The 22,049-nt window shown below is 44.2% G+C and overlaps 1 protein-coding gene across 3 annotated transcripts in view; it reads left to right on the forward strand.

Annotated features, from left to right (window-relative positions):
• The window catches only part of LRRC8C (leucine rich repeat containing 8 VRAC subunit C), a 36,594-nt gene extending 15,130 nt beyond the window's left edge, over positions 1-21,464 (forward strand). For all 3 annotated transcript variants that reach the window (XM_075002970.1, XM_075002972.1, XM_075002969.1), the window contains 2 exons: positions 12,383-12,524; positions 16,078-21,464. In XM_075002970.1, the coding sequence (XP_074859071.1) occupies positions 12,387-12,524; positions 16,078-18,348 (2,409 nt within the window). In that variant the 5' untranslated portion in view covers positions 12,383-12,386 and the 3' untranslated portion in view covers positions 18,349-21,464. The remainder of the gene's footprint in view (positions 1-12,382; positions 12,525-16,077) is intronic.
• Positions 21,465-22,049: the final 585 nt, after the last annotated feature.

Here is a 22,049-nt window from a genome sequence, read left to right on the forward strand (position 1 = left end):
AACAGGCCCTTCAGACTTCATACGAACACATTCTGTGTATTTAAGCCATCAGGGAGAGCTACTTTTGTTTAGCCTAGAAAGTTTTTGCCATCAGTGGATTTAACTGGCTTGAAATAACCTGAATTCCTCTGCAGTCACCGTCTGTGCCAAAATCAAAGAATAGTCTTGGTGTATGTACCTTCCACTGCCAGCCCTGCTGCTGTTCTGCCCCGGTTTGGAGCCTGCCTGGTCTTGTTCCCACCTACGTCAATTGACAACATTCCCACCAACTTCAGAGGAGTAGAATCAAGTCCTTAGCCTTGAGACGTGCGCTCGTCTGATGCAGTATCATGAGCGTGAAAAGGATCATCTTCCAACGTATATTAGCTGGGTATTTTAAGAACTCCCACACCAAGGGCTGGCAACCAAAATAGCAAAAAAAGCACTTTTTTCCAATTCGGTAAAAACCTCAATAATTCCAGGGTGGCAATGCATGTGAATATGAGGCGGCCCTTAATAACGACAAAACTTATTTTTGTAACATCTGGTTTAAGACCAGCACACACACAATGATTTGGAATGCAACACATGTTTGCTGCAGGACCTTCACAAATTTTTTACAGAGTCTATTTCCTCACACTTTACATGTGTGTTGGTACCACTGTTTTCCTGCCTTTCGCTCCCAAACCTTCTCTCTCTCTCTGTGGAGGACTTTGGGGTAGTTATCCAATGCTTTGAGATCACACATCATTTGGTATTTAGAAATGAGTTGTTCATTTTTTGGGCTTTTAGATGTTCACCCTTTACTGAAAATAATCTGGAGGTGTTTTTTGTTTATTTGTTTGTTTGGTTTGGTTTGGGTTTTTTTTGCAATTATAGCATCAGGAGCTGCAAAGAAATCCTTAAAGACCTACATGCAGCTGTACAGCTGCAGGTTGCAGATCCCTGCTCCATGGCTTTCAAGCCTCCAAGCTATACTTAGTTAATTATAACTGCAACCTTGTTTTCCTTGTGTCTGTCACTTTCATCTTCTTCTCCATTATGATCTTCATTCCTTATTGCAACAGTGAGCTCTTTGGGGCAAGGACACACACACTGAGGCTGCATCTACACTTGCATTCCTCTTTCGAAAGAGGCATGCAAATGAGGGAAATTGAAAATGTAAATGAGGTGCAGATATACATATCTGGTGCCTGATTTACGTATTCTTATTTTGAAATTGCTTCTTTGGAAAGAGGAAAACCAGCGTAGACACTGCTCTTTCAAAAGTAAACAACATCTTTGAAAGAATCCTTCTTCCCATAAAAAAAGGGAAGAAGGATTTTTTCAAAGATGAGATTTACTTTCAAAAGAGCAGTGTCTACACTGGTTTTCTTCTTTCAAAAGAAGCAATTTTGAAATAAGAATATGCAAATGAGGTATCAGATATGTAAATGTGCACCTCATTTGCATTTTCAGTTTCCCTCATTTGCATGCCCCTTTCGAAAGAGGAATGCAAGTGTAGATGAAACCTGGATGTTTGAATCCAGCACAGTGAGGCCCTGATTCTGTAACACATAAGAACATAAGAACATAAGAATGGCCATACTGGGTCAGACCAAAGGTCCATCCAGCCCAGCATCCCATCTGCCGACGGTGGCCAATGCCAGGTGCCCCAGAGAAGGAGAACAGAAGACAATGATCAAGTGATTTATCTCCTGCCATCCATCTCCTGCCCTTGTTCAGAAGGCTAGGGCACCATACTTTATCCCTGGCTAATAGCCATTTATGGACCTAACCTGCAAAGATTTATCAAGCTCTTTTTTAAACCCTAATAGAGTCCTGGCCTTCACAGCCTCCTCAGGCAAGGAGTTCCACAGGTTGACTGTGCGCTGTGTGAAGAAAAATTTCCTTTTATTAGTTTTGAACCTACTACCCATCAATTTCATTTGGTGTCCCCTTGTTCTTGTATTATGGGAAAAGGTAAATAATTTTTCTATGTTCACTTTCTCCACACCATTCATGATTTTATATACCTCTATCATATCGCCCCTCAATCACCTCTTTTCCAAACTGAAAAGTCCCAGTCTCTCTAGCCTCTCCCCATATGGGACCCGTTCCAAGCCCCTAATCATCTTAGTCGCCCTTTTCTGAACCTTTTCTAATGCCAATATATCTTTTTTGAGGTGAGGAGACCACATCTGCACGCAGTACTCAAGATGTGGGCGTACCATAGTTTTATATAGGGGAAGTATGATATCTTTTGTCTTATTATTGATCCCTTTTTTAATAATTCCTAACATCCTATTTGCCTTACTAACTGCCGCTGCACACTGCGTGGATGCCTTCAGAGAACTATCCACTATAACTCCAAGATCCCTTTCCTGATCTGTCGTAGCTAAATTTGACCCCATCATGTAGTACGTGTAATTTGGGTTATTTTTTCCAACATGCATTACCTTACACTTACCCACATTAAATTTCATTTGCCATTTTGCTGCCCAGTCACTCAGTTTGCTGAGATCTTTTTGTAGTTCTTCACAATCCCTTTTGGTTTTGACTGTCCTGAACAACTTGGTGTCATCTGCAAACTTTGCCACCTCACTGCTTACCTCATTTTCTAGATCATTGATGAACAAGTTGAACAGGATCGGTCCCAGGACTGACCCCTGGGGAACACCACTAGTTACCCTCCTCCATTGTGAAAATTTACCATTTATTCCCACCCTTTGTTTTCTGTCTTTTAACCAATTCCCGATCCATGAAAGGATCTTTCCTCCTATCCCATGACCACCTAATTTACATAAAAGCCTTTGGTGTGGGACCGTGTCAAAGGCTTTCTGGAAATCTAGGTATATTATGTCCACTGGGTGCCCCTTGTCCGCATGTTTATTAACCCCTTAACACACACAATAAATAATCACATACATAATATATGAGGATTGCCTCTCTGTGTTGTAACACAGTCTTCTTATGCATGAAGAATAAAAATATAGGGAAGGGGTCACCCTGCAATGAAGACTCTGCAATTTGGGAGACCCATTACTCTGGGAGTGGCAAATCTTGTTCCCCTGTTAGCATCTATATAAGAAACAAAAATCAGTGTAGCTGCCATTTTATGCTGTATGTAGCAAACAAGCTGTAATGAAGCTGTGTGTGGGGATGCAGTCGTGGCGCACTGATCTGTGAGTATCTGGAGATAGTGTGGAAGGTGCCTGGGGCAGATGGGGTCTGATTAGTAGGGTCAACAAGTAATATCAACTGCTTACTGACATCTCCGATTTAAAGGGGTATAGAGCAATAAGTAGCCTCTGCTACAACCTGTCAAAGGGGTTGATCTACCACTGGTACAGGGAATGGGAACACCATCTCCTGCATGTCACCTGTGCACAGTACATTTATCTGGCGCTTTCAGAACCTGGGGAAAAACAACTCTGTGCAAGCAGCCATCTTGGTCTCATCTTTTTTGCATTTTTGGATGTTCAGTGAGGAAAATTTGCTAAGTGGCCATACAGACATCTACAAAGACATACTCTCTATCTCAAAGAGTTTGCAATAGATAAAATAAAGAAACATTGTCCAATTCATTCTTTATATTGTACTGAATCTGCTTTTCCAATCATATTACCTATTTATATTACATTAAGAAAGCAGAGAAATGTTAGTTAAACACACACACAGCAGTTTCATTCAACCGAACCCCGCATCCAGTTAAAGGTTAGTGCTTATCTATGAGGATTATACTACATAGAAGTATGTCGCTCAAAAGGAATCTTTTTAAAAATGACCATGATAGCCCCTCATTAGGCCCAAATGCTATACTAACACAATTGTTTGTTGCTTTTTAATTCAGCACTGTATTTTAGATGTGTTTGTGTGTGTTATTTTCAATTATAAAGGAATTTTCAAGACACTCGACAAAAACAGTGGCAAAAAATATAGTAAAACTGTTATAACCTACTAAACTAGCTCTCAAGCATGGGTCAGCCCCACAAAGGGATAGTTGGTAAATGCCACTCTGCTATCATCACCCAACCCAGCTGCTTCTTTCAGGTATTCCTGTGAGTGATTCAGAAATTGAATTATTTAATTTCCTTCATAGCTTGACATGCACATCATCTGTATCTCATGAGCTATAAAATATATTCACTTTTTTCTTGAGCTGCATTGGCAAGAGCCTTCATTACTTCCTGTCTATACCACTTCTCTTTATTTCATTTGATGAAGGCAGATTAGTGCAATGGTGCAGCCATTTTAGGATCATGATTTGATTTAATTTCTCTCATTTATTAATGAGCCTAATTTGTCTCCAATTCCCTTCTTCCCTATCCTCATCTATTTATCTCCTTTAGCTCTTTTAGCTTGCATTAACTTAGTCTACTTTTTGCTGCTCTTATCTGCTCCCAAAAGCATTAACTGACTCTGTGGGCCAAATTCTCAGCTGATGTAAATGTGTGAAGCCTTACAGAAGTCATCGGAGCTGTGCCCATTTATATCACCTGAGAATGTGGCCCTCAGTGATCATTTTTGGTTCTTCCCCACATCTCCATTTCCAGCACATTATTATTTTCCTATTGCTTAAGAAGGTCACATTGGCTCCTTTTCCCCATGTGTTATTATTTTGCCTTTGAATTTTAGGGTTCCCCAAGAGAAGGTGTGAAAATAGAGGCGTGCAGAGGAATCAGGGTTCCCCAAGGTTCTTCTAAACGCCTCTCTTTTCACACCTTCTCTCATTGTCCATGTTCACAGGAGTAATTTTCAATTTCCTTTATTTTCATTGTTTGAACTGCATTGCTAAAAATACAAAAGTATATTTCTCTACTAATCCCACCCCACCAGTTTTCCTTCTGCAAACTCAAAATTTGATTTTGAATGGTTTATAAACTACTTTTATGTTGTTTATCCCTTTGGTTTGTATACCAACATTGGTTGATTCTTAGAATAGAGTTTAACTTGGGCTTCCTCTCTTAGGCTGTGTTTAGACTGCGGGTCCTATTGTGGGATACAAGCATATCCCAAAATGGCAATGCCGTGGCTTTTCGCAGAGCCCTATTTTGGGCACGCTATTCCGGTTCTGCTACCCCTCATTATGAGGGGGGTAACAGAGCTTTTGAAATAGTCCCTTATTCCAAACCTCGGTGCCATTTGGAGGGCACCAAGTTCAGAATAAGGTGTTTTGAAATAATGTGCATAATTTGTGTTGTGCAAATTGCGCAAATTATTTCGAAACAACAACTCAGTCTAAATGTAGCCTTAGTTTCTACAGCAGCAGAATGCCAGGTAGTCTTGCTCACATGTCCCTTTCTTTTTTAAGTTTCTGGAGAGCTAGGTTGGGTAGGGAAAGCAAGAGTGAAAAGAGAAAAACAGTGATTATTTTAACTAAGAAAATAAAGAGTATTTAGAATTCAGTGATTCTCCAGCCAGGTTATAACAATATTTAATGTAAGTCAAAGTTTAGGCCTAAACTACTGGTTAGTGTGTCTGCAAATCCTAACTGGATGCAACTGAATTGAAGTCACTGGAGCAGTGTATAACACCTACAGTTCTAACCTACAGTGTTTAAATTCATCATTCAGATTGCAATTCCTTTTAATCACAACAAGAGAAACTCCAGTAGTTAGTGTGTTGATCTTTGTCCTAAAATGTGGCATTGGTTTTAAATGATCTCTCTTCTGACTTGTTTAAAATAGTCAGTAAGACATACGTTAAATCAGAACCTTTTCTGTTTGCAAAGTCCTTGTCACATCTGATTGGAAATGAATCTATGAACAAAATACTGTTTGAATGCTACAGTTCTTTAGGGTCACAGGCCTTGAGCAGGCTGGAGGAGATCTTTAGTAATTCTTTGAAAAAGATAAGCACAGAGTCTGTTTTTCTGAAGCTTTGAAATCCTCTGCTTATGGAATTCCAAGGAATATGCCTGGTAACAGGGCTAGAAGTGTAATGTGTAAAAATAAGTTACTGTTGCAGAAGAAGTGGTAAGTATATGCCTCCTTTTTTTGTGCAATCATTCAATCCAGCAGCATTGTAAAATACAGAATAGCGATACCTTCCTTTGAATTTCTTATTGGCCTCTGCTGTGTCTTCTCGTGCTGTAATGGGAGCCTTATATTACTGGGAGAAATGTTTGAGTTTCTTGAAAGAATGACAGAAAATGGCTCAAATATCATGTACCTTTGTGACCAATCTCCATCTGGATCTTGCAAATATACATGTTTGCAAATTATTGCAAAAGTATCAAGCATAGGAAGTTCCCACTCTATTGACCAAGGACTACCAATTCAATTCCTGCTCTTTGTATGCATTGTATTCTGTCATTATCTGTTATTTATTCATTCACATCCAATATTGATGCTAGGTATCAAGTAAGATATGCTGAACAGGGCCTTTGGTAACAATCTGATATAGTTATCACAACAAAACTGAACACTAGACTGAATTACCCCAGCAAGTTTTTAAGTCATTTTTCCCCATTCATATCAATATTTTTCTGAGAGCTTTTTTCCCCTAGGGTGCAACTACATTAGCAAGTACATTCGAAATTAGGATTGGAAGACCGAGTTCGTTAGAATGAAGCTGCGGAACATCTACACTGACACGACGCTCTTTTGAATTTAACTTCAAAAGAGCCCCCTCCCCCCTTCTTTTGAAGTTGGTCCTTTGCTCCCGGGATGGGAAAAGCGCCCTCTTTTGAAAGTCAGTTTCGAAAGAGAGCAAGTGTAGACGCTCCATGACCCACTCTTTCGAAAGAGCGGGCCCTCCATGGCCGCGATCAGCTGGCAGGCGGCGGCACCACTCACAGCACAAGCGGAGCTCTATGGCTCTTGCATTCGGCTGCCTCTTAGCACACAGGCTCCCAGAAGCCCTCAGGCAGGAAGCTGAGAGCGTGCAGGCAGCATGGAGTCCACACTGCCGCCCACACAGCTCCCAGCCGCGATGCCCCGGGGAAAGCCGCAGCACCTCTGGCACCATGGCCAGCAGCCAGGACTCCTGCCCACCCCAGGGGCCGTCCAGGGACCGGGGAAGTCCTCCCAAGAGGGGAGCCAGCCCCCCCAAATGTCAGGCCCCCTCCTGGACAGCCGCCGAGCTGCAGGACCTCCTCGCCCTGTGGGAAGATGAGGAGGTTCTGCAGCAGATGGAGGTCCGGCGCCAAAACACACGCGCCTTCAAGTGCATGGCCAAGAGCCTCACAGGCTGGGGTCTCCCCTCACGGACCCCAGACCAGGGGAGGTCCAAGGTCAAGGAGCTCCGGCAGGCTTACTGCCGGGCTCAGGACACGGCTGGGTGGTCAGGGGCAGCGCCCACCAGCTGCCCCTATTATCAAGAACTGGACCACCTCCTTGAACCCAAGGAGGTGGGACCCCCATCCATGTGTGTCGACAGCATTGAGCCCCCGACTGAGCCGGAGGAGACAGGGACAGGGACTGAGGGGAAGGACCGGCCCGGACCACCGGCCACCCACAGGTGTCCCCCAAGGATCCAGGACACCAGCAATGATGAGGGCTTGAGTGAGGGGGCCCTTGTCATTGACGTCCCCTCAGGCCCATCCAGCCCGGTCCCCTCTGACTGCGCCTCACTTGAGTTCCTGGAGGGACCCACAGGTATGTACTGTGCACGCGGGGGGAGGGGTGCACAGTCCTGTCCAGGATGGCTGCAGCCCACCTGCAGGGACATCACCCGTGGGGCATGGGCAGACCAGATGGCCCCGCCGTCTCGGCTGCACAGGGCTGACGTGTGGCATTCAGCACCATGTGGGTCAGACGGTACCATGGGCTGCTGGGCTGTGGAGGGACCGAGGGAGCCAGAGGAGAGTCAGCGCTCCCACAACCAGACCGGGAACCTCGGATGTGGTCCCTGCAGGACCGCCGGCATGGGGCGGGTGGGACGGGGGGTGGGTTCAGGGGGTCTCTCACTGGGACTAATGGCCTGTTCCTCTCCCCTTTTGTCTCCACAGCTCCAGCAGCCGGACCAGCCCTGCGGTGGGCCTGGGGAGCCCCACTACAGAGGACAAGGGGGAGCGGCCCAGGCCTCAATCCGGGCCAGTGCAGGGCCGCCGCCGGTTGCTCTGCCGGCAACACCAGGCTGGGGAGGAGGAGGCAGGGGACACGGCCCACACAGCTGCCCTGAGGGAGCTGACGGGCGTCGTGCGGGAGTGGCTTGCCATGGAACGGCAGGCCTGGGACCACGTGGGGTCCAACTTGGACACCCTCACCGAGGCCGTGGTTGGCCACCTGGACCCTGCCGCCGCTCCATTGTGGGTCAGTCCTGCACCCACGCCCCCGTCACCCCTCCACCATCCCCCACACTCCCCTCACCTGTGCATCCCCCTCCTCCCTCCCAGGAGTTCACCCCCCCCGCCCCAATCCCACAGCCCCTTGACCCCCGCCCCCACGACACCAACCCCCAAGGAGGCCAACCTGGAGGCCCTGCTCCCTCCCCACCTCCCCCCAGCCAGACTCATCCACCTGTCCCACACCCTGCTGGCCAGGGCTGGCCCGGTGGAGGCCGAGCCCCCAGCCCCCCCTTTCCCCAATGCTGAGCGCCGTGCAGGCGTGGGGACCATGCCTGAGCTGTGCCGCTACCTCCCTGTGCCACTGGCCCCAGCCTGGCCCCGGCGGGGGGCCCCGGAACCGGGGAGGAAGGGCGGGCGCGGGCAACAGGGCTCCTGACCATCGAGGCCCCCCCCCCACCCTGGCCCCCCGGCCACCCTCCCCACTCCCATGTAAATAGTTTCCCTCACACATGTGTATAGTTCTCCCCGTTCACCCTCCCCCCACACCTGTATATAGTTCCCCCTGAATAATGAGGGGCACAGTTTTCCCTTATAAACGGTTTCTTGTCATGGTTTACCCTGTGTCCCCTGTGCATGGGTGCTGGTGGATGTGTGTGTGTGTGCAGAATGCAGTGGGGGGCGTTACCGTGGCCCCCGCTCAAAGGCCTGCCGCAGGGCCTCCCTTACACGCAACCCTTCCTGCTGGGCCTGGTGGCACGGGCGGCAGGGGGCTGTTCATACCCATGCCCCGCCTCGGTGGCCCACTTCTGCATGTAGGGCTTGCGTTTCGCCTCCACCAGGTTATGGAGGGTGCAGCAGGCCCCGACCACCACCGGGACGCTGGGGAGATCCGCTTCCAGCCTGGTGGAGAGGCATCTAAAAGGCCCCTTGAGGCAGCCAAACACCCGCTCGACGGTGTTCCGGGCGTGGTTCAGCCGCTTGTTTAAAAAGGTCCTGGCTCGGCTGGGTGTGCCCAATATCTGGCCGCATCAGCCAGGTCTGCAGGGGATAGGTCGCGTCCGCCACTATGCAAAGCGGCATTGTCGTCTCCCTGATGGGGAGCTCCCGCCAGGGGATGAAGGTCCCCTCGGCCATATGATGTCCCAGCCCTGAGTTTCTGAAGACCCTGGCGTTGTGGGCGCAGCCGGACCAGCCCACGTAGATGTCCTGGAACTGGCCGTTGGCGTCGACCAGGGCCTGCAGGACCACCAAGTGGTAGCCCTTGCGGTTCCCGTAGGCCCCGCGGCTGTACCCCGGGGACCGGATGGCGATGTGGGTGCCATCCAGGGCCCTGAAGCAGTTGGGGAAGCCCAGCTCCTGGAATCCCTGGATGGAGTCGTCCAGGTGCCTGACGTGCACCAGCAGCCTCAGGAGCACCTGGTTGATTGCCCAGATGACCTGCAGGGCATAGGGAGGCATGCTCGTGAGTGAGGGGTGGGGTGCAGCTTGCCCGCCCATGCCTGGCCCCATTCCCGCCCCAGGGTGCCTGCCCTTCTCCTGACAGTGCCCATCACCAGGCTGCCCCCAGTCCCCCACATGCAGTCTAAGTGTGAGCTGGGCGCAGCTTACCTCAATGAGGACAGCCCTGACAGTGGCTTTGCCCACCCCGAACTGGTGGCCGACGGATCAGTAACTGTCTGGGGTGGCCAGCTTCCATAGGGCAGTGGCCATCCTTTTGTGCAGGGGTAGTGCCGGCCTCAGGTGTGTGTCCTGGTGCTGGAGGACTGGGACAAGCCAGTGGCACAGCTCCAGGAATGTTCCCTCAGTCATCCTGAAGTTCTGTAGCCACCGGTCGTCGCCCCAGTCCTCCAGCACCAGCCGGTCCCACCAGTCGCTGCTTGTGGGGAAGCTCCACAGGTGGCGGATGACCCGGGAGACCGGATGGGGACATTGTGTCCTGAGAATGGCATCCAGGAGGGTGGCTACTGTGGTAGCCACCTGGAGCTGCTGCAGCACAGCGGCCAGGACCGCGGCCTGAGCACTGGCCACAGCTGCGATGGCGGGGGGGTGCTGGTCAGGGTCTATGGGGGACCAGGATGCCACCTCCGATGCCTCTCTCTCTCTCTCTCTCTCTCGCGCATGCGCACGCTGTCTGGGGACAGGGTTGCTGGCCCTCGGTGTGTGCAGGCTGAGGCATGGGGGGCACCTTTAAGGGGGTGGCAGACGGTGGCCCCGGAAGGGCTCGTCCACCATGCGACCCTGCCCGTGGCGCTTCCTGTCCCTGCTCTTTCAAAAGAGCGCCCTGGCGTGTGTGGATGCTCTCTTTCAAAATTGTGCTGAGAGTCTTTCGAAAGAACGGACCGAACCTTCAGTCCCTGCTGGTGTGTGTGGACGCTCCATTTCGAAAGAGCATCTTTCAATGTTCTCTTTCGAAAGATGTTTTTTCAAAACAGAACTGTAGTGTAGACGCAGCCATAGTGAGTTATCTGAGACAAATGGTTACTAATTTTATGGAGCTTTTAGATCATGATCTAAAAAGATCAATTGGTCCATTTCTATTTTTAAAAAAACAGTGTATAAACTTTTTAATGTGCAACAATATTGAGGCAAAGCATTATCTTGAGGTGCTTTGAACAAAAATTTCTATTCTGTGGGAAACTTTAACCTTCTACATTATTGTTCTAAGTCAGAACAAAAAGCTAAAATTTTGATGTTTCTGGTGGATTGTTTCAATGTGACACTTTCTGACAGAAAAATATTGCATCTGAAAATTTTCAGATTGTTCTCATGTTGTCACTTAGGTAGACTCAGATCATCCTTCTCCCCAGAGAGACCGGCAAGAGAGGATTCAAGAGGCTTCGTACTGGTTTCATTATAGAATGATTTCCCATCCCATCCATTCCTACACTCAGTGCATTTCTTCCCTGCTGTGGTGTTGCCAATTCTCATGACCTTAGGCGCTTCGTTCTGGAATCATAAGATTGTGGGAGAATCCCAACTATGATTTAAATTTATTTCAACACTCACAGTTGTGGAGAAAAGCTTGAAAATGTGAAGGATCTGGTGCCAAAAGACATAACGCTTCCCTTCCCCAAAAACAAAACAAAAAAAAAAACCTCAACTCCTTCAAGGTTATGATGAAAACAGAGCAAAAAATTATTTTGAAGCCACTCTCATGATCTTTGGGATTTTTGGAACTGGCAGGACTTCCAATGACTGAGCTGACAGACATGTAAATGGCAAATATTCATCAGAAATCACTGAATACCACCTAAAAGATTAAAATTGCATTTATATATTCTTGAAAGGATGTATCTATCTATTGGATATTTGATAGAAAAAAACAATTTTTAAATAAAATCTGATGGAATAGCTTTCCAAAATCATTTAGATTTGTGCAGGAAATAAGGGAGGGAGGGAGGGAGGGGTCTTCTTAGCGGTGGCTGTGAAACAGTGCAATTTTTGCTATGGAAAGAAAGCTAATTTATGTCATGTTTTGGTGACACTGTGCTTCACTGTGCTTCACGGATGAGAACTGGTCATATAATTTAAAGGGACCGAATTTTGCACTGTTTTCCAAAAGGAAAGAGAATGAAGAGAAGATTTGTCCTATTAGTCACTCACACTAGCTCTTTTTTTCTTTTTAAGAAACTTTTTTCCTTTGGTTTCTCTGTGAATTTTTCAGGAGAAACACACAGGTATCAGAAGGGGACTCTCCTGACTGGTTGTAATTTCATAAAGAGTGTCACAGACCATCACCATTAGTCCAGTAAACTGGGGATCAGTGGCAGCCTGTTGATAGGGATACTGCCTGATGAGTTGTAAATAATTGCTTCTTAACATGGTTTTGTGAAGTAATGCTTCCACTGGGGTGGTTTCATTGACAGTGTATGCAGTCTGAAGGATTTAAGACTGTATGTAATGTAACTAATTCTTAGAGTGCCTTCCATCCAAGGATCTCCAAACACATTGTAGCTATGAGTGAATAATCCAGCAACACCTCTATGAGGTGACTGTTATGCCCTTTTTTAGATTCAAGGAGCTGGAGGGGCAGGGGCGGGATGTGAACAAGGAATGCCTGATGGTTGTACAGGTCAAAATAGTTTTGATTTTTTTCCCCAAGTGAGTCAAATATCTTTTTCCATGAGTCATACAGAACGGAGGAGGATGGCCTAAAATGACTAACACCAGCTTTGCTTGATTGTCTTTCAGAAACATGATTCCTGTCACCGAATTTCGTCAGTTCTCTGAACAGCAGCCGGCATTCAGAGTACTGAAGCCATGGTGGGATGTGTTTACAGACTATCTCTCAGTAGCCATGTTGATGATTGGTGTATTTGGATGTACATTACAGGTATATTACGAAAAATATAACTTAGAGACAATGTCAGAGGTGTTCAAAAAGTGCCAGAGCTTTCTTTAGAAAGAACATTGTCAAGGTTTGTTGTTGCCATGGTCGCTATCAACAATGCCAAAATCTGCTGGCCCAGATGAGTAATATGCTTGAACAGATGAATAAAATATGGCCCAGACTTAGCTGCTGAAACTCAGAATACACTGGAATGGTGTTGGCTCACACCAGCTGACAAATTGGCTCCTTCATTTTTTAATGATCCTCAGTCATAGGAAAGGGAGAGTGAGTAGATTTTTGTGCCTGACCTGGCCAATTTTCATAATAATTTTGCAAAGTAAACCTTACTGTAGAGTTAAATTCTTGTTTTTCACTCTTTATTATTTACAACTTTCTTAGGGCCTTGAAAATATATTTTTGTCTTTTTGCATTTGGCAAATACCAATTTTATTTTCTCCCTGTGTTTTGAATAGAACTGAAATGAGTATACACATTTTATTCAGCACTACCCATAACTAATAATTGTGCCTCCTGCATGCCAAAACACTTCAAGGGTGCTTGATATATAAACAATTGATGTTAACTGCCATTCTGGATTAATTAAATGCTGCCACAGAGCCAAAATCTGATGAGGAGCAGAAAGCACTTTGTATGGCGGGCTCCACAAAAATACCTATTATTTTAAAAATATAGATATTTGGTCATTATTTTTGTTCTTTACATCTGTAAATTTGAAGGGCCTTTCCACCAGTTTTGAGAGTGGATCACTGTTTAGACACACTGCTGTTTCTACACAGGCCACTTCCTTCAGAAGTGGCATGCTAATACAGGGAGTGAAAGATGCTAATGAGACGCAGATGCAAATTCCCTGTGCCTCATTAGCATAATGTCACGTGATTTGGAGTCCGGAAGACCGTTTTTCCGGACTCCAAAACGCCATGTAGAAGCGTGGCCCTCGGGGGGGGGTCTTCCTTCCGGAGGCCCCTTCTTTCCAAAAATTTTCGGGAAGAAGAGGCCTCTGAAAGAAGGACTTCCTTCTGGAAGCCCCCCCCAGCGGCCATGCTTGTACACGGCATTTTGGAGTCCGGAAGAACGGTCTGGTCTTCTGGATTCCAAGTCATAAGAACATAAGAACATAAGAACATAAGAATGGCCATACTGGGTCAGACCAAGGTCCATCAAGCCCAGCATCCCATCTGCCGACGGTGGCCAATGCCAGGCGCCCCAGAGAAGGAGAACAGAAGACAAGTGATTTATCTCCTGCCATCCATCTCCTGCCCTTGTTATGAAGGCTAGGGCACCATACTTTATCCCTGGCTAATAGCCATTTATGGACCTGACCTGCAAAAATTTATCAAGCTCTTTTTTAAACCCTAATAGAGTCCTGGCCTTCACAGCCGCCTCGGGCAAGGAGTTCCACAGGTTGACTGTGCGCTGTGTGAAGAAAAATTTCCTTTTATTAGTTTTGAACCCACTACCCATCAATTTCATTTGGTGTCCCCTAGTTCTTGTATTATGGGAAAAGGTAAATAATTTTTCTATATTCACTAAGTCACGTGACATTATGCTAATGAGGCATGGGGAATTTGCGTCCGCGCCTCATTAGCATCTTTTGCTCTCTGTGTTATCATGCCACTTCTGAAGGAGGTGGCCTGTGTAGAAATGGCCACTGACATTAACAGTGTCTCTTAGTTTTTGTAAAAGGATGGGGCTAAACTGAGAGTGTAAGTGTGAGGCAGTGTACGGTTGTGCAGACCCAGGAACTACTTATCAGATCATGAGCTACCTCCCCATTGTCTCCATTCCAGTTAGGGCTTGCCCTATGCTCAGCGTATACCTGGTCTGATATACTTTCCACAGCTTTTGCTCTGCCTCCTGCCTCCCTACCTATACAGTAGGCCCCCTGCCTTACACAGGAGTTGCATTCTTGCAACCCTCGCATAAGTCAGAATTCCTGCTCAGCTCCTACTAGGGGTGGCCGTTGTGTTAACCCGAGACACGCATCTCTCCGGAGTTTACTCTACAGCGAATAGTGACTCTGCAGATTCTGCGGTGACTGTTCCGGCCCTAAGTGAAATAAGCTTCCTAATTTCTTATTGAACCCCAAAGCCATTTCTTAGCAATTCACGTTTTCTTAGCAGGATTTTGATCCATCTGACACTGCTGGATTCAGTACTGTCACTAATAATATTCTAGAGTCACATTCTCTAGAAGTGGAGTTAGAGGGGCAAACTCTCTGCTGTCATAAAACTGGCAGATTTCAGTGGAATGCTGCTCACAGACACCAGGAGAGAATTTGCTGAAGAATTTCAATGATAAATGTCCCCAATTGTGCAGGCTTATAGATTTGTTTGTATTAAAGTTTTAAAAATACTTCCTGCTGTGTACAGAAGATATGTTCAAAAACCCCACACTTCACAAGGGGACTTTTTGGGCCAGCAGCCAAGTGTTTGTTGACATGAACAAAGCATAGTTTCCGTCACTTGCATATTTAACTGTTTGACCGAATAAAACACAAGGGAAAAGGTGTGTGAAAACAATGCAAATGAAAGAGACATATATTAACGTTCCTGTTCATTACAAATGTGTTAACCCAATTTCAAGGTAAAGGGCCAGATCCCTGACTGGTGTTGATTGGGGTAACTCTGTTGACTTCACTGGAGCTTTATACCAGTTGAGAGTCTGGCTCCGTTTATCAAAAGGAGTTTTCTAAGGCCTTGTCTACATTATTGTAATAAATTGACACAAGTGATGTTGCGTCACTTAGATCGACTTAACTGAAGCGTGTGCACTATGCTATGTCGACAGGAGATGCTCTCCCTTGACTTACCTTACTGTTCTCAGGGAGGTGAAGTATATAAATGGATAGGAGAGTGTTTTCTCATCAATTCTGGCATGTCTTCACTAGACCCGCTAAATTAATATATGCTGCATCCGTTGCTGCAGCTCCTATTTGCCAGTGAGTGTAAACACGGCCTACATTTCAACAGTTACCATCCTTAATAGTAAATAGTTAAAAAACAATGATGGGGTCCAATCCTGCTAGGTGGCATGCTCCTTCAGCACCTGCTGAAACCAATGGGAAGTGCAGACATTCAGGCAGGATAAGCCCCTCTATGTGTAATTGGTGGGTATAAATCTGAATGATTAGTTTTGAATTCATGCATGATCATGAAGTTAAAATCTGAGCTACTCTTTTCTAGATTTGTTTACATGTGGAAAAATGTTACATGTACAGAAATGACTGCATAAGTCAGGCAGTGTAGTTCTCAGCATATGTATTAAGCATGAGATTATCACATAACAAATATCAATAATGGACATAGCCATTTAGTTGGGGTTGGTCCTGCTTTGAGCAGGAGGTTGAACTAGAAGACCACCTGAGGTTGCGTCCTACTCTTATGTTCTTTGATTGTATGATAGCGACTGAACTAGTACGGAGCAGAGAGTGCGTCAAGGAGAAATTACATGTACTGATGATGCTATTATCCAAACAGGGATGATATTAGACATCATCTTTACATCATTTGAAAGTGTATATCTTTGTGTGTTTCAGGTCATGCAAGACAAGATAATTTGCCTTCCAAAGAGAGTCCAGCCTTCACAGAATCACTCTCACATTCCTAATGGGTCTAATGCAGTCCCAGATACAACCCCACTTCCTCCCCCCAAACCATCCACTACTCCTGCCACTGTTGAAATGAAAGGACTAAAGACTGATTTAGACCTCCAGCAGTATAGCTTTATAAACCAAATGTGCTATGAACGTGCCCTGCATTGGTATGCAAAGTACTTCCCTTACCTTGTCCTTATACACACTCTGATTTTCATGCTATGTAGTAACTTCTGGTTCAAATTCCCTGGATCAAGCTCAAAAATTGAACACTTCATTTCCATATTGGGGAAATGTTTTGACTCTCCCTGGACAACAAGGGCCTTATCTGAAGTGTCTGGGGAAGACTCAGAAGAGAAGGACAACAGGAAGAACAACATAAGCAGGTCAAATACCATCCAGCCTAGCACAGAAGGCACTTTGGTCAAGACTCAGTCTTTAAAATCAATACCAGAAAAGTTTGTTGTCGATAAGGGGACGGCTGGAGCACTGGATAAAAAAGAAGGGGAACAGGCCAAAGCATTGTTTGAAAAGGTGAAGAAATTCCGACTGCATGTTGAAGAAGGTGATCTACTCTATGCTATGTATGTTCGCCAGACTGTCCTTAAAGTTATTAAATTTCTTATCATTATTGCTTACAATAGTGCATTAGTTTCTGAAGTTCAATTTACAGTAGACTGTAATGTGGACATACAGGATATGACAGGGTATAAGAATTTTTCCTGTAATCATACCATGGCTCATCTGTTTTCTAAACTTTCCTTCTGCTACCTGTGCTTTGTAAGCATCTATGGACTAACATGCCTTTACACCTTGTATTGGTTGTTCTATCGTTCACTAAAGGAGTATTCTTTTGAATATGTTCGTCAAGAGACTGGAATTGACGATATCCCAGACGTTAAGAATGATTTTGCTTTTATGTTTCACATGATAGATCAATATGACCCTCTTTATTCAAAGAGATTTGCTGTGTTCCTGTCTGAAGTCAGTGAAAACAAGCTGAAACAGCTGAACTTAAACAATGAATGGACTGCGGATAAATTGAGACAGAGACTACAAACAAATGCCCAGAACCGGCTAGAACTGCAGCTCTTCATGCTTTCTGGACTTCCAGACACAGTTTTTGAAATTACAGAGCTGCAGTCTTTAAAACTTGAAATAATTAATAATGTTATGATACCAGCAACCATTGCACAGTTGGACAGTCTCCAAGAGCTCTCTTTATACCAGTGTTCTGTGAAGATCCACAGTGCTGCCTTGGCTTTTCTGAAGGAAAATCTGAAGATCTTGAGCGTCAAGTTTGATGACATCCGAGAGCTTCCACCCTGGATGTATGGGCTCAGAAATTTAGAAGAGCTCTACTTAATTGGCTCTCTCAGTCATGATATTTCCAAAAATATTACGCTTGAGTCTTTTCGCGAGCTTAAAAGCCTTAAACTTCTCTACATTAAAAGCAACTTATCCAAAATCCCACAATCTGCTGTTGATGTTGCAAGTCACCTTCAAAAAATGTGTATTCACAACGATGGCACCAAATTAGTGATGCTCAATAACCTGAAGAAAATGGTTAACTTGACTGAGTTGGAGCTGGTTCACTGTGATTTGGAGCGCATACCTCATGCAGTTTTTAGCCTTCTCAGTCTCCAGGAATTGGATTTAAAAGAGAACAACCTCAAATCAATAGAAGAAATAGTTAGCTTTCAATATCTGAGAAAACTTACAGTCCTAAAGCTGTGGTACAACAGTATAACATACATCCCAGAACATATAAAGAAACTCACTAGCCTAGAACGTCTTTTCTTTAGTCACAACAAAATAGAGGTTCTTCCATCCCACCTATTCCTATGCAACAAAATCAGATACTTAGACTTGTCTTACAATGATATACGATTTATTCCACCGGAAATAGGGGTGCTACAAAGTTTACAGTATTTTTCCATCACTTGTAACAAAGTGGAGAGTGTGCCCGATGAATTATACTTCTGCAAAAAACTTAAGACTCTGAAGATTGGGAAAAATAGCTTGTCAGTCCTTTCACCTAAAATCGGTAATTTAATATTCCTCTCCTCTTTGGATATTAAAGGCAATCACTTTGAAAGTCTCCCACCTGAACTTGGAGAGTGTAGGGCTTTGAAGCGGATTGGCTTAATTGTAGAAGACACTTTGTTTGAAACTTTGCCTTCTGATGTTAGAGAACAAATGAAAGCTGAATAATTAATTTCCGTTTACTCAATTTTACAGAAAGATGCTTCTACCAAATACACTATATAGATAATTTGATATTCTGAATATGCCTTTATTGATATGTTCATTTGAGTTTTTCTTTTGTCTTTTTGACACAAAACTATCTGTACAAACAAATGTGGAGTAAGGAATATAAATATATTTTTAAATAAAAATTTACTTGTATTTTTTCAAAGTTTAAAAATATTTTAAAGTTTATTTTGCCCTGATAATGAGGGTCTAAAAATTATTTTATATTGGCTAAAGCTAATGGTTAGATCATCTGTTTCTTAAGTTTGGTTAGAAGGGGGTGTTGTGTTTGCAACTGTCTACCATGACCAACATATTTTTAAGAGATGACCGTATCGTCTCCTGGACTATTCTTAATCTGATTTCAGGATCTGATTTTCCAGCAGTTGCTCCCAGGAGATGTTCAGCAGTCTCAACTCCTGCTTTCATCAAGGGGTGTCAAAGGTGCCCTTTAACTCACAGCACCTGGTCTTGACTGTCCATTTATTGAGATTTCACACACACCAGCTCTTCTCCCAAATTGCCAGAGTCATTTAGAAATGTTTCTTTGTACAAGGGCTGGGATTTTTAGGGGGCCTAAGGAAACGAGATGCACAGCTTCCACTGAAAGTAAACGAGTACCTAACTTTCTCGTGCCCCTTTAAAAATCTCAGCCTCCTTCCCATGCAGTGTGCTGAACAGAACACATTTACTCGTTCTTCAGAAATGAATGAGATAGGCTATGATTCGCCAAGTAGTAGAGAAAAGCCAACCTTGGAAGGATTAGAGTTTGAGATTTTCAAAAAAGTGCAGGAGATGTAGCCGCCCCCCTACCATTCATTTGAACAGAAGGTGAGTAACTAAGTTACTGCTTTGATGTTTACACACTGCAAGGTAGAGGTGAAAAACCACCATCCTCCTGTCGAGGGCCTATTACACAGCAGTGAGTACCTTCAGCTCCCACTGAATTCTCCCTTGCCCCCAAGAATGCTCAGTCTTGTATGATTGGACTGTTTGGGACTCAGGATCATTGCAGTTACTTTTGGTCTGCGAAGCTTTGGACCAGGAAACAGACTTGCTGCCAACAGCTAAGAAGCAGTGAACTGGGTAGCACATTACCAGGCTTTGCAGGTTTTCAGAAACCAGATTAAATTAAAAAATCAAATCTTAATATGTCACGTCTCAGCATAGCAGAGGATGGGGGTGAAAGCCACATTTGTTTTAATTTCACAGCTAGTACTTAAATTGAAAATCAGCTGTTGGAAGCCTGCTTTTTGAAGTTTAATCATCTGTAATAGGCTGACATGACAGGTTGGGAATGTTATTAGCTAGAGCTGTTATAAATGATTTTGTCCTGTTCCTGTCATTTGCTTTCTCATGGGCAGGTTTTGTCCATTTTAATTATATGGGCTGTACCAAAGCTAATTTAAACCTAATGAAAGTGTCTTCATAGTGTACATTTGAATCCTTATGCAGGCACTAGGTTCAGCAGATACCTAGAGATAAGTACTTCCTTTGAAGGGCAGACAGGCTGTTTGTAACCTGCAGAGGCTTGGCTGCTGATTTTTAACATGTGAAACAATTACTAGGTGATTGTCTGGCATATTGCTGTCATTAATGCTTGTGTGGCTTGCAGGAGAGTTAATTTAAGTTTTGGGTCTTGGTACAAAAGCATGTTGTTGCTGTAGGGGTCTGACACAGGGGCGTGAGCAGTAAGATGAAGAAATAGAAGGTTTTTCCATATTGATCCAGGACATACTGGGTAGTTGAGTAAGAATGCTTGCCAGAGTACCGCAGTCAGACTTAGCCCTATTAGCTTGCTTCAACAAAAACAACAAGGAGACTGGTGGCACTTGAAAGACTAATGGGTTTATTACAGTGTTAGGGCATGAGCTTTTGTGAGATACAACACACAAAACTTCCTCGGATGCTGAAACTGAAGTTAAAAAAAAAAAACAAAAACAGGGATATGGAGATACTTTTTTTTCCAGATGGTTATCAGCAGATGGGTTGGACATGAAGGAATCAAAACAAGCCTTTTAAAATGGTTCTGTTTACTTCTCTAACTGATATATCTCTAATGCAAGGGATACGTTTATTCATTTGTGGCATGCACTTATAAGAACTGCTTTAAAGTATAAATACTTCAAATGTGCTTCAGTTGGATGTGATTTGGGAGGGAGAAATATTTCATTGCTTGTATTAACCTAATTTTGTAAATCAAAGTGCTGTAGTTCCTGTGAATGTAAACTCTTTACAATGTCCAAGCAATCAGTGAATCTGTATAGCTATCTGATTTAGAGCTGAAATAGGAGACTACATTAGGGTTGATTTAAAAAAAAAATCTCTGCAATGTCTGTAGTCTGACATAGCATTTCAAAAACGTGATTTATTTTGCATCTATTGTTGTCTCCCTTGTATATTGCGGTGTATATTCTTAATGGAAATTAAACACGCCTCTTAGTTAAAGTTTTGAAAGTCTGGCTTACACTCAGGTTTTGTACTGGTATAATTGTCATTGAGGGATGTGATTATTTACCTATTATAGTTGTACCACTACAACTCTAGTGGAATGGCTCTCTAGCTTTCCAAACTACTTTGCACCTTTCCAGAATCTGATTTACCCAGGTTTCACTTCACTTAAAAACTATTTACTTTTAATATTAGACATAAAAATTTAAAAGTGCCCCAGAACACTAGTACTGAAAAAATTCTTACGTTCTCATTGTACTATGTAATTATAAAATCTATTGGAATATACATATTGTACATACATTTCAATGTGAAGTATACGGAGTAGTATAAATAAGTCATTGTATGAAATTTGTTTGTCCTGACTTGCTAGTGCATTTAGTGAAGCCTGTTTTAAAACTAGGCACATATTTAGATGAGTTGATTTACGCCACAAAGACCAATTTATCCCCTCTCCTCCCCGCCCCGTTGTCCATGTACCTGTGGTTGAGGATAAGTAGTGTGGACACAGTTATATTCATATATATGTGTCTTACTTTGGTGTAACTTACTCTCCTTCCTTTGCGGAATAGACGTATTTGTGTAAGAACATTAATATTAATATAATGGCATCCACCGGGGGGGGGGGGGGGGGCGTTGTATCACTTTAATTATACAGAAGTAGATAAAATAGAATTGTGTTTAGACAGCTCCCAAGAATCACAGTGAATGATAAAATATCAACTCACCGTTATCAGTTTAATTCTTGTGAAGTCAACTCAGGTAAGTGGCCTGTTGGCTTTTTCTAAACCACTGGTTCCCAACCTTTTCATCATCACACCCCCCTTTTGATTTTTGAGAAACCCTCTTGCCCTCCCACCTCTTCTTTACCATTGTCCAACCTCCCCCTTAGCAAACAATTGAATTTGGAATTTAAAATAAACACAAAATCTTGATATAAAAATGTTATTTAAAATTGAAAATAAGCTCAGTTTTTCTTGGCCCAAAAATTTAAGAAAAATGTAATGTAACAGCAGAAACAACTGAATTTAACGTGAAAGATGATGCCACATTTTCTTTGTAAGTTAGGAAATCCTAGGAACCCAACTATGGACCATCCCGGCTAACAGCACTGGCCTCACCTTGAGGGTGCCTGGTGCAGCCCGTGCTGGCCAGCTGTCTGAGGCCCATGCTAGCTGCCTGCCTGCCTGAGCTCTGAGCTGCTGGGGCTG

This window comes from Carettochelys insculpta, chromosome 9 (assembly GCF_033958435.1).
Source record: "Carettochelys insculpta isolate YL-2023 chromosome 9, ASM3395843v1, whole genome shotgun sequence".
Classification (NCBI taxonomy): domain Eukaryota; kingdom Metazoa; phylum Chordata; order Testudines; family Carettochelyidae; genus Carettochelys; species Carettochelys insculpta.